At 52.9% G+C, this 11,772-nt stretch overlaps 1 protein-coding gene across 1 annotated transcript; it reads right to left on the bottom strand.

Annotated features, from left to right (window-relative positions):
* Positions 1-1,763: 1,763 nt before the first annotated feature.
* LOC140002364 (uncharacterized) lies at positions 1,764-10,067 on the bottom strand. The gene is made up of 7 exons (XM_072036790.1): positions 9,611-10,067; positions 8,256-8,348; positions 5,880-6,255; positions 4,774-4,911; positions 3,474-3,603; positions 2,527-2,686; positions 1,764-2,160 (listed from the first exon to the last, which is right to left on the bottom strand). The coding sequence occupies exons 1-6, from the start codon at positions 9,644-9,646 to the stop codon at positions 2,533-2,535; spliced, it is 927 nt and encodes a 308-aa protein (XP_071892891.1). The 5' UTR covers positions 9,647-10,067; the 3' UTR covers positions 1,764-2,160; positions 2,527-2,532.
* Positions 10,068-11,772: the final 1,705 nt, after the last annotated feature.

Genomic DNA, 11,772 nt, shown 5'->3' with positions numbered 1-11,772 from the left:
TCACATGAAGTGGCTCCATCCGCAGGGCTCACAGAAGCATCACTGGGGCACCAGAGAGAGAGGGAAGTGGTCCCTGTGGCTGTTCCCTTTTGTGATTTGAATATATTTGCATGCAGCCTGATTGTCACCATCACAAAACAGCCGTGACCTCCCAGAGTGGTGCGAGGGTTCTCTGGAGCCACGCTTTGCACTGCGCTGACTGCTGCCTACCCACTTGTGTGCTGGAGCTGGCTCGGAGCCATCTGTTTCCATAGCAGGGAGTGGGAGAAAAATAAATAAATCATCAAGAGGAACAGCTGCCAACATCAGATGGGACAATATTGGGAAAGGGTGATAAGAAACAAAGGTAGGAAAGGAAATAAATGTGGTTCTGGGTAGACAAATAGGCAGGATCCTTCATGGCCAGAGCAGCAGTTCTGTATTTCTCTCCCAAGGAGTGATTTGGCCTGCCTCAGATCCCCAGCTCCCAGGAGAGGAGGAACAACCTGCGGAGGGAAGGTGCCATGCACCAGAAGACCCAGAAGAAGACATTTCAGGGTGCCCTGGTGCAGGCTGGTGCCCGCTGGGTCTCACCTTTGCTGCAGACAAGCACACCATTAAGGCCAACGACAGCAAATCCAGCATCCCTCTGCCTGATGGAACATCTCTGTTAGTGCTTGGATGGCTGTACCGTAAGCATAGCTTCTGTCTCGGCCATTTGTTTCCACCGTGGTCACCCATGCTGATCAGCAATTAGCAGCATATTTGTTCCTCATGAAGATGACTTGAAATTACCTTATATAAATCATTCGTCGCAACGCAGCCCCTCAGCCTACCAGCACTGCAGTGAAGCAATGTCAGCGTGTCTGAGGACTCCAGCCTGGGGAGGCAGGAGGACAACATTTCTTTCAGAAGAGAAACAAATCAGTGAGATTGTGGGATTCATTTTAACCGGTGCAAAAGCACACAGCTCACTAAGAACATCTCTATTTGTGGGGTCCCATTCCCCAGGAAAACTGGACAACTGTCTCCTCTGCAGCTTGATGTAGGCAAATATTATTTCTCCCTCTTTTAAAGTTGAAGGCAGTTTCATTGCTTCTGCTCTCCAAATTCCACCCACCATACACAGCTGCAGTGGAAAGCCCTTTGATCCCCAGCACTGCACTGATGGGGTCAGGAACATCCCCAAAGCTTCTCCTCTTGCAGCCATGCACATGGCTTTCCTAGGGTCCTGTGGCAACTTAATGGCAAAATTTGTCACCAGGGAGTGGTGATGGGGTGAAAAACCTGTGGAGTGTAAGGAAAATGTGATTCCTTATGCTGATAAGGTGATGTAAGGTATCCAGGAGAGGTGATTCCCTATGCTGATAAACCCCTTGGGGCAGGGAGCAGAGTGCTGCTGTGTCTGCATAGTCCATCACCATCAGCTCCTGGCTCAGGTGTGATTAATATTGCTGCAAGAGAGATTTTTGGCTGGCATTATTGCTCTCTTCGGATATTTTGGCAGTATCCATTAGGAATAACTTGCTTATCCCCGAGCACCATAGGGCTGTCTCATTAAAAGCAGCACATTTTAGGAACAGAGGAGGGAAGTCTCTACACCACCCACTGCAGGCTAATTTTGGTGCCAGTTCAGAGGACCCCAAGGCAGAGCACCAAGGTGACGATGTTGGACAGGATCGGTCCTGTCCAGGGCCACCAGCCCTTCCCTGCAGCCTCCATGGGATCCGCAGCTCTGCAATGCCACCTTCAGGCTGGCAGCAGCCTTGCTCCGTGCAGAAATCCTAGAAATCTCCTTAAACCCCCCAAAACACACAGTAAAATCAACGCTGGCTGCCCTGGATAACACACGCAAGACTTTTAAGACCATATTAACACAGCGATTTTAAAATAACTTCGTGCTATAAGACAAAGTTTACTGGAAATTTTTATTTAGAGTATATGAATTGAAACTGAGTGGCTTTAGCTCTGTAACTTGCATCGTCCAAAAAATCCTTTTTTTTTTTTTCTGACAACAATAAAAGCTCAGGTTTCTTGTGAGATTTCAGTGAAAATATATGTGTAAAAAAAAATTCTGCTGAACACTTAAAAAGTATTCAGTAATGGGGGTTTTGGAAGAGAGGTTTCCAGGCTTCCAGGGTCTCCGGTGGGCAATATCACACAGTTTAGAGAGCCAAGGAGCTGCAATCACAAAATAACATAGGTAACACATCCTAAAATCATTCAGAAACTCACAAAATAATGTAGGTGTCCTGGTCCAGCCTGCTGAGAGCAGGGCCAGCTAGATGAGGCCCTGTCTGATCATCTCCAGTGTCTGACCACCCTTGTGTAAAAAACAATCCCCTAACAAGATCCTATAAAGGAGACTGGTTGGAAAATCACTTTTTAGGAGAAAATGCTGCTATTCAGAAGAACATTCCAGCAATAAATCACTTACTATTTTGTCTCAGGCTTCACATCTGTTGATGGTTTTTCCCACTGCCTCAGCCCCTGAAATCCCATAATACTCACAGCTTTCCCTGCAAACATGCTAATCCTGGCACTCACCATGGCTCACGGGGCCGTGTCCAGTGCAACTCCAGTCTGGGAGGACAGCCTGGGGGGCTTCAAGGCAGAGCTCAGCCCCGTGGTGGGCTCTTGAGCCGCCCGGTTCAGCCTATGCAAGAAAATGCTGTAGTTGTCCTTGTACTCGGACACCCAGTGGTTCCTGCAGAGATGGAGAAAGGGTGAGAAGTGAATCTCCATCCTTTACCTTGTGCACCCAGACAGGGTCCTTTCTCCCTTTCTGCTTGGCCACCCAGCCTTGAAACCGTTTGGAGCACTCAAAATCATGTGCTGATGGCACGGGGAGAAGAAAAGCCTATGTCCATCGGGACCGGCTGTTGCTGGGACCAGTCACCCACCTCGATCAACCATTGCACCAGCTCGGGCTCCAGCCCACACCTAACACCAGGATCGTAGATCAAAATCGAGGCTTCAACGCAAAGCTGAAACATGTGTGTGCTAGGGGGAGGCGGGGGGATGAGGCAGCGGGGAGGAATTGCCGTTCTGGTGAGAAATGAGAGCTCAGGAGCAGTTTCTGCCTGTTTGTTCATAGTGCGCGGATGAGTCACGTCGCAAACAGCTCCTGCCCTGTCTGATTTGAGAGCGCCCTTTCCCAGGGGAAGCCCAGGTGCTGAAATGTTGATTTGTGCCTCCCTGCCCCTGTCCCACAGGGGTCTCGGCTCCTTCTTCCCAAGGGGACGTGTCTGAGGTTGGCCCTGGAGGAGTTTCCCAGCTTGTGCCTACAAAACCTTTCAAGAAAAAGCTGAGCCTTGGGGAAGGCTTTGGCCCTGAGGGAATTAATTTGAACCCATTGCATAATGTGGACACAGAGAAATGCACTTGAGAAACACCTTCCAACCCCAGCCGGCTCCAGAACCTCCCTTCTCTACTCTAACCCTGTCCCCCAGTCCCCCCTGATCACCCACTGCCCCCGCTCAGCTGTCCCTTACTGCTGGAAGTGCCCATCTTCAGGGAAAATGTGCGAAATATTCTTATTTGCTTTGCAACATCCATCGTGGGCTGCAGGCCAACGCTGGAAGTCTGTGGTGTAGGTACTTCTCCGGTCAAGGTCAAAGCACTCTAGTGAAAGAGAATCCGAATCATTGAAACGTTTTGGGGTCTCTATCTCCTGTACCCTGCAGCCTGTTTCCCCTCCTCCTTGGCTTCATCGTCACTTCATGCTCTTGGTGCTCCCACTGGGGCTCCCAGGACTGATGAGGAACAAGGGTTAGCCAAGGAGAAACACAAGAATTGCCTCCCTGCAGAGCCAAGGGCCCATGAGATTATTGAGCCCTCATTTCCTATGGCCTCTTGAGCATGATGGAGAGCATGCAAGGCAGATCTAGAAGTGATATCCTGCTTTCTTCTGGACACTGACCGGTCAGTAGCTATGTATTTTCTCCTAGCGTCTAGCTTTTCTTCTTTTATCATGCCAGAGCAAGGCACCCCTGCTTTATTTAATCAGGAGTAAACCAAGGAAGAGGTCTGCTTAACCTCTGCAGAGTAAATAAATAAAGGCACAGCCCCTCTTGTGCTGCATTACCACAAGAGGATGCACGGGCACTGATTTTAGGCTGAACTCTGGGCAGTCGCACAAGACTCCGTTCCCTCACTCGTGTTTGTGTCCGTGGTTGTGTGTGTGGAACTACATGTGCGAGTGACCCCAAATAAAGCAGGTTTGTGGAAATCCTGTACTCCCAGGCCACCATTAGTGCAAAAACCACAGGAATTTGGAAAAGGGGCAGTTCAGCTCCTTGCCAGGGTGCTGCAGGCAAAGGGAATGTAGGCAGGCAGGGTGGCCCCCAAATGAGGACCAGCACATCTGCTCTGCTCTCACCCCCCAAAATCCATGCAGGAGCTGATTTGAAAGGTGTCATCTCCTGTCTGGGGTATGCATCCTTCTGACCCAGCAGATCTGCCTGCAGAAAATCCGCTGCCCACCTCTCACAGCGAAGCAGGGAGGATGCACAAAGAGCTACTGACCCCAGACATTTCTGGTGTGGCCCATATGGAAAGGGGGATGAGAGAGGTGGTATTTCCAGCGCCCCAGCCTTTTCTGGAAGAAAATTGTTTTTCCTTGCCCTGCCTCTCCCCACCAACAGGTGGATGGTTATGGGGACTCTGCAGGCGCTTCCCGTTTTATTCACCTTCCCTTCACCTTCCTCAGCCTCTTCCTGCATGAAATTAAAAGAGCCCAAAGCCAGGCTGGAGGCCACAAGTCACCCACAAGGAGCAGCTGCCCCAACTGACCTTCCGCCAAAACAGAGGAGCCCAGGAACATGTTCTTGTTCTGCTGAGCCTCCTCTTGCTTTGCCCGGCCCGTCTCCAGCATGAAGTGCTGGTAGGTGCCCCAGGTCGGATCCAGCTTCTGCCTGTGCAGCAACATCCCTGAGAGATGGGAGAAGACAGTGAATTAGATGGAAGCAGCATCAATTACCCAAACCTACCCTTGGGTGGGAGCAGGCAAACAAACAGCTGAGGCAAGTTGGAGCCTCAGCTGGCATAAATCAGGGGAGACTCATTCTCTTCAGCAGGGCTTTGCTGTGTTGCATCAATTTGGAATTGATCTGGTTCACGAAGCCAGTGGGAGAAAAGATTTATGGTGATGTGAAGCGAGTGGAAGGAGCCATGCTGTCTCCACTGTGCTCCAGAGTGCTAAAAGGAGCTGAGACCCTTTGCAGAAGGTCAGGGCACGAAAGGGAAGGACTTTGCAGGGAATACTGCACCACTGGGCTGATCCAGAGAGATTCCACGGTGGGAGAGGTGAGCTCAAGGAGCAGCGAGGACTTCCTTGATCCTGTTTGGTGCTGGAGCATCACCGACCAGTGCTGCCCTAGGAGCTCAGAGGAAATCTCTGCTGCTTTGGGAAGGTTGCACAGGGATGGTGGCCACTGATTTTGTTTTTCTGATGTCTTAGCACTGACTTCCATCAGTATTTTAAGCCACACAAGCAAGCCATGAACTGGGGTGCCAAGGTCTGGCTATCATCAGTCCCTTTGCTGTGTTTGCTGCCAGATAGGTATACCTGGAGCAGAACCTGAACCCTGCTCATCATGAAGTCCTTTTGCCTCACCAAATCCTTTTGCTCACCACCTGCATCGCGGGGTTTACTGCACCTCCCTCCTTCCCAAAGGAGAGAAAAGACAAAACCCCTAAAGACTTTGCTGTGCTGATGCCCTGGTACCCCGCTAACCCAACCCTGCTTCCTCGGGAGCCTGCAACCCTCACGGCCAGCCAGCTCAGCCCAGGGGCAGGGGGAACTGAGCTGGCAAAGCAGCAGGCAGACAGCCCCTCGGGTGGCTGGATCCGGCCGGTCAGCTGCTCGCCAGAGCTGGCGCCAGCCGAGCGGGGATTACCTGCTGCTCCGGGGGCGCGAGCAGCAGCCAGAAGGCGCTGGGAAGAAGGCAGCTCGTTTTCCAGCTCACTGAGAGCCCGCGGCCTCTCCAATCTCTCCGCCTGGGTTGCTGTCAGCTCGGCGGCAGGGCAGGGCCTCGGGAGGTAGGTTTCTGCAAGGGGAAGGGCTGAACCCAAGCGCATTCGCTGCTCTTCTTCGGCCTGCTGAAATGGTGGGGGGCTGGAGGCGCTGCCTTCTTGCTTCCTCCTTCGCACAGCCCCAGGGCCGGGGGTGACTCCTCGTCCTTCCCCACCAGCATCGCTGTATGTCATCACCCGTGGTTCCTCAGGCACGGAGAACTCCTTGGCTTTGAGCTGGGCATCGGCAAACTTCAGCTTCTGCAGGAAAAAGGGGCTTGTGAGTGGAGCCCCAGCGAGCGGGACAATCTGTAAAGCATCGTCAAACAGCGCTACCTGCCCCCAGCTTTAGGGGACAGCACAGCCACAAAGCAGCTCCACAAATGTCATTAAAAACACACAGGACACCAAGCTGCCATCTTCTGTCCTTTTTATGGCTCGAGACTCTGCTGGGTGCCATGTCGACCCCAAGATCCACCTGCAGCAGCCCAGCAGCAAGCCCAGAGCTCACTGGTTGTGGCCTTGGCCCACAGCTGGTCCCACACTAGGATTTGTGGCTGGTGGCACTGGTGTAGCCCAGTTTTTTACATCTCCATGACCTCCCATCATGGAGAAGCTCCCATGATTTGACTGTGGGGTCTCAGCACCTCAACCTGACCCGTGAAAGGGAGGCTGAAGGCTTCAGGCCCTGCCGATCTCGCCAGCAGAAGGGACAGAGCCAGGCCTGGCAGAGGGAATGGCTCCAGGATTCGTGGCGGGGAAAGGCTGCTGAGGCTACTCGTGGGGATCTGCTGGCTTCAGCGTCTTTGCAGCCTCACACCGCAGCTCTGTCCAGAGCCAACTGCTCCTTCCTAAGGGCTCAGCAAAAGGCACTCCTGCCGTGAGCTCTGCCAGGCTGCTGGGGCCTGCTAGGACCATCCTTTATGCACCAGCTCCTCTGTGAGGACCTCCATGGGGTTCTGTTTGGCCCTCGGTCTCCAATGTCTCCACTGTCACCACCCACCCCACGGTGACTTCTTCGCCGTGCATACAGCAGGGCATCAGGGAGCTGCTGAGCTATGGGAACCACCTGAATTTGGGGTCTTCCTCTGCCAAAGATGGCAAAAGCTCCTCCTGAGGCATCTCCAGAGGGATAAGAGCCTCCCGGGGCCCATGGTGGGGATGGCACCTCCAAAAATGTTTTCTGCCTTAACCCAAGGAGGTCCCCAGCTTTCTCTTGGGAACAGGACACCGTCCAAAATGTCACACACACACACAAAAATATCCAAAGTTGTTTTAACCACTTAATGAGCAGGTCCAAGAGGGAAACCTGGGCCTCCTGAGGACCTCACCAGCACATGGCCCCATGGGACAGCTTTCCTCTGAGGGCCTGAGGAGTTAATAGAGGGGCAATGGAGAGTCGAAAGGAGATGTGCAACCCAGTGAAAGCGGTCACATCTCAGGAGCCTCCTCCTTTCAACTCTGCCAAGACCTCCACAGGAAGAAAAATAAATAAAGAATAGGAAAGGGGACAAGGACAGCAGCGGTGGCCGGGAGCCTGGGGTCCCGCCGTGCAGGATGAAGCCTACCACCACCACCCTCCTACACAGGCAGCCCTGGCGGGCTCCTCCACACAATGATTTCTCTGTTGTCTCCCATTCTCCCTCCCCAGCCTGAACTTTTCCTTCCTCTCCCGTGAGCGCAGGAGCCCAAAGCGCCTTCGCAGGCGAGCGTGCCCCCCGCCACATCCCGGCACCCACGGGGCTGCCACAAGCAATTAGGCCGGGGCAGGCAGAGCACGGAAAATCAGATTAAATGGCTCAGGGGGTCGCTCGCTCCACGCAGAGATTAGATGGAAAACAACGCGAGCTTTCCCCCCAAGAAGCCTTCTCAGGCCCGTGTTAGGGCACGGAGACATCTCCGTCCCGAATGCAGGCCCCCCTCCTCAGGGCGGCAGCGGGATGGGTCTGATCCTGACTCACCCCACCAGCCCCACGGGGAGCAATAGGAGTCCAAGGCTTAGGTGCGGTTCAGCGAGCAGTCGTTAGTGCCCTGACTTAATGAGTGTAATTAGCACAGCCCGCCCCAGATGCTTTTACTGGAGGGGGATTTCCCACAGAAGGGCTGGGGACACGAGCCAAGGGCGTTGGGGCCTGATGGGACCCGGTGGGTCGTGGTGGTGGGGACCGAGGTGGCCCCAGCACCCAGTGACTGTCCCACAGCCACGAGTGGGGATCTGGCACCAGGGGTCAAAGAGTGAAGCAAGGAGAAGCCCACGGTACCTGCGCGTACACCTCGGAGGTTGGCTGGTTCTCGTCGTACCACCCGTAGTCCCTCTTGTACGAACTCCTGTACATGCCCAGCGACACCGGAGGCTGGAAGGAGAGGAGGCAAACACAAGGAGCTGCTAGGATTTGGGGGAAGTCTTTGAAGGTGGTGACGCAAACACAAAATGCCTCTTGGTAGCGCAGGAGCTGATCTTCTAGACGCAACCTCTGTCCCCTTGCTTGGTCAAGCCCTGAGCAGGGTGGCCAGGAAGGTCCTGAGCTCTTTTGGCAATGAGCTTTGGGGTTCTTCTGGCCCCAGGGGGTCCCTCACAGTGAACACCTTCCTCCTGCCTTTCTCAGGCCTCCTCTGACTGCTCGGACGCTCACCCCTGGGCAGAGCACTAATACAAAGCTGCTGAAATACTTTGATCAGTGCTGAGGCCCCAGTGGCACTCAGGTTAAGTAAGCACGTGCTTCCGTCTCGTGTTTCAGCGATATTTCCCATGTGCTCGTCACAGATTTAAAGTCAAGCTCTGGCTAATGTCACTACACATTCTGCAAAGCCATTGGAGAAGTTATGGGGGAAAACACCAGCCCCAACACCAGAAATCACCGCAGAGAGGGGTTTAGGGAAGAAGCACCATGCGTTCCTCCTGCTTCCCGTGCTCCATCCTTGGCATCCACCATGGGCTGGAGACAGGGCAGCGGGGGAAACAGGCCTTTGGGCTGATCCAACAGAGCTGCTTTTATGTTAAAGGATTAAACAGGCTGATTTACAAATGCTCTGCAGAGGGCTGGGGAAGATGAGCCCTAATTAAAAGGAGGAATTGAAGGGTCACTGCCAGCCCCACTGCCACACCAGCACGTCCACCACGCAGGGGTGGCTTGGCCATGGGGCCAGCACTACCACGCCTTGTGTTGGGGCTGTGACCGAGGAGATCTGCGGGGCAGCAGGGCACAGCTGCCTGAAAACCAGCAGGTCACACTGTCAGATCAGCTCTTCCTGGCCAAACGCTTTCAAAGGAAAATGTACAACTTTGGCGTTTTGGACAGCCTTGAAATACTTCAGGCACCTCCTGCGATAAAAAGGAATCGATAACTGCACCAGCACGCAGCTTCTTGGGAAGGCTCCTCGCGCCTTGCCAGCAATGCCATCCATTATGTACGAGAATCTATTTTATATCCTCCTTACTCTTTTCCAACATTTCACTCGTTTCCCTCTCCAGGCTTCCCAGACAAATGGCTGCCAGGGGCCGGGACCCAGAAGCTTGTGGTCACCAGCTCCTCTTATCCTCCCAGCCTGGCAGACTGCAAACCCATTACTCAAACCACAGGGAGAGAAGGACCCCAGACTCTCTTTCTTTTTTCACCTTCGAGTGCACAGGTTTCCTCATCGCGTCTGCCATGGTGACACAGGAACCTGGACCAGAAGTCACTCAGTTAACACCCAGCGTCCCAGATCTTCTCCTCCACACCGCCCCAAGGGGTGAAGAATCTATGTGGAGACCTCGTGTGGGTCCTGGCAGGAGCAAGGGGATTCAGATGGGGCTCTAGGACCCCTGCACACCCCAAACTGGCATTTAGGCTATGCTTGAGTTCATCCAGCTTCAGCAGTGCCGAGTGTACCCATCCAAAAACAAGCAGGGACAGAGCCAGACCCCTCAGCTTGGTGGGATCATGCAGGCTGGAGATGATGAGAGCCCACCACCAGCAGCCAGATGGGAGGTGAATTTGGGTGTCCCCTCCCAGGACAGGAGCCTTGGTATGCACACAGTGGGATACCCCAGTGTTTGCTGGCTGCAGCGTTTCCATGGACTAGGGAAAGCTCCTGTCTTTTGTGAGGCACCCACACTCCAGAACCCTGGAGGCCTTGGTGGGATGGGGCCTCCCATGGAGTGTGGGGTGAAGGCTCCTTGGAGGAGAAGCCACCCCACAGTCAAAGCTGGGAAGCTGCGACCTGCTCCTTCAGCTGCAGCCACATGGGGACACATGGCCAGGAGAGGGACAAAGCCCTTTGCGAGCCCTGGAGGCCTCCACCTCTGCTAAAGGCACAGGTGGGAGCAAAAGATGGTGAAAGGAGGGAGAAAGAGACCCACTCTGTGGACAGGAGATCCTATAGATGGACAGGAACACCAGACCACAGCCACAAAGCACCAATTACTCTCTTAAAAACGTCAAGCTTTAAGCAGGCTTTGATCCACCTCATCCAAGACTAATCTCAACTAATTTTAGACATCCACAAAGAGGATGTCTCCCTCTGAGCCGAGCCTTCCTGGCCTCCTGGCTCCTTTAGCCTGATTTGTGTGAGCAGCGGGGATGTGTACTTTTGGAAGAAATGAGCTGCTTTCTCGGAAAGCCTGGGTTTGCTCAGCTGAATCTCATCCAAGAGTCCAATTTCTGTAGCCACACACGAGCCTGGCTATCAGATCAGGAACAAGATTCGCTGGCACCGCAGTAATGCAAATAGTGGTAAATGGCAGCGATGATGCATGAGTCAGAAATATGACATCTCAGCCCCGGAATCCCGGGCTGAATTTACTGAAAGCAATGAGAACGAAGCTCCTTGGCTGACAATTTCTTCTGAAGGGTGTGGAGAGGGACCTGCTCTACAGGACCTTATTTCCAAGGGGTTCCCGAGTCTCGAAACTGGGAGAGAAATTCCCGTTTTGTTCTGTGCTTGTGTGGAGCTGCCTACAGAGGAAAGCCGGTCACGGACCTGGGCTCGCAGGCAGCATTGGAATGAACCGAATTCCAGAGCTGTTTCTCTTTGCAACCTGTTATGCACCAGTGCATAACTGGAGCCGAGGGATGCTAGCGCTCCAGCAAGGGTCGTGCACTGCCAGCCCCTCGGTGCTGGTGTCAGAAGGAGAAGCCCTTTGTCCCCTGTCCCCGCTGTATTTTATGCTAATTAATATGAGAATAAACAACACGACAAGGAAATAATTTATTTCGAGAAATGTGAAACTCTCATATGCTCCTGTGCTTATATTAAAGGGATTACACTCCATTTCCTTCTTAATACAGCTAATGCTCTATGGGAAGCCCTCAGGCCAGGGATTAAAGCACTTATTCAATTAATTAGGAACAAACTTCTGCCTTAAAGTCAAACACACAACTATCAGTAAGCTCTCAAGAGTGTCTTCCTTCCAGGGCAGGGAAAACGAATCCTGTTTCTGATGTAAATAAACCCAAATCTGCACTCTAGATTATCAGGAGCAACATAAATTCGATGAGTCACTTTTAAAATTTCTGCATTCTGCAAAATCTGACGGGAAAGGAGGGGCAGCCCCATCATCTTTAACTCAGCAGCCAAACTCCCATGGGTTACAGGGGGAGCGGAGTCAGGTCCTACCCGACTCATATAAATGAGATACAATTTTAGGATAGAACATTAGCAACCAGCTCCAAGCTCCAGGCACGCCGGTGTTTGGATATATTTGAAGTTATTAGCGAAATCCTGGCCCTGCTAAACTCAAAATCCCAAAATGCTTATTCAGGAGGATCCGAATTTCACCTAAGGTGTCTGATTCAT

This window comes from Anas platyrhynchos, chromosome 4 (genome assembly GCF_047663525.1).
Source record: "Anas platyrhynchos isolate ZD024472 breed Pekin duck chromosome 4, IASCAAS_PekinDuck_T2T, whole genome shotgun sequence".
NCBI classification, from domain to species: domain Eukaryota; kingdom Metazoa; phylum Chordata; class Aves; order Anseriformes; family Anatidae; genus Anas; species Anas platyrhynchos.
The sequence above is the reverse complement of the archived record's forward strand: the minus strand, read 5'-3'. Positions and strand labels throughout refer to the sequence as shown.

Excerpts from the sequence above, each read along its gene's own strand:
- LOC140002364 (XM_072036790.1), bottom strand. The coding sequence starts at position 9,646 with ATGGCAGACGCGATGAGGAAACCTGTGCACTCGAAG. Across the intron at positions 6,256-8,255 it reads CCTCCGAGGTGTACGCGCAG|AAGCTGAAGTTTGCCGATGC; the intron begins GTACCGTGGGCT and ends TTTTTCCTGCAG. Across the intron at positions 3,604-4,773 it reads CTCCTCTGTTTTGGCGGAAG|AGTGCTTTGACCTTGACCGG; the intron begins GTCAGTTGGGGC and ends CTCTTTCACTAG.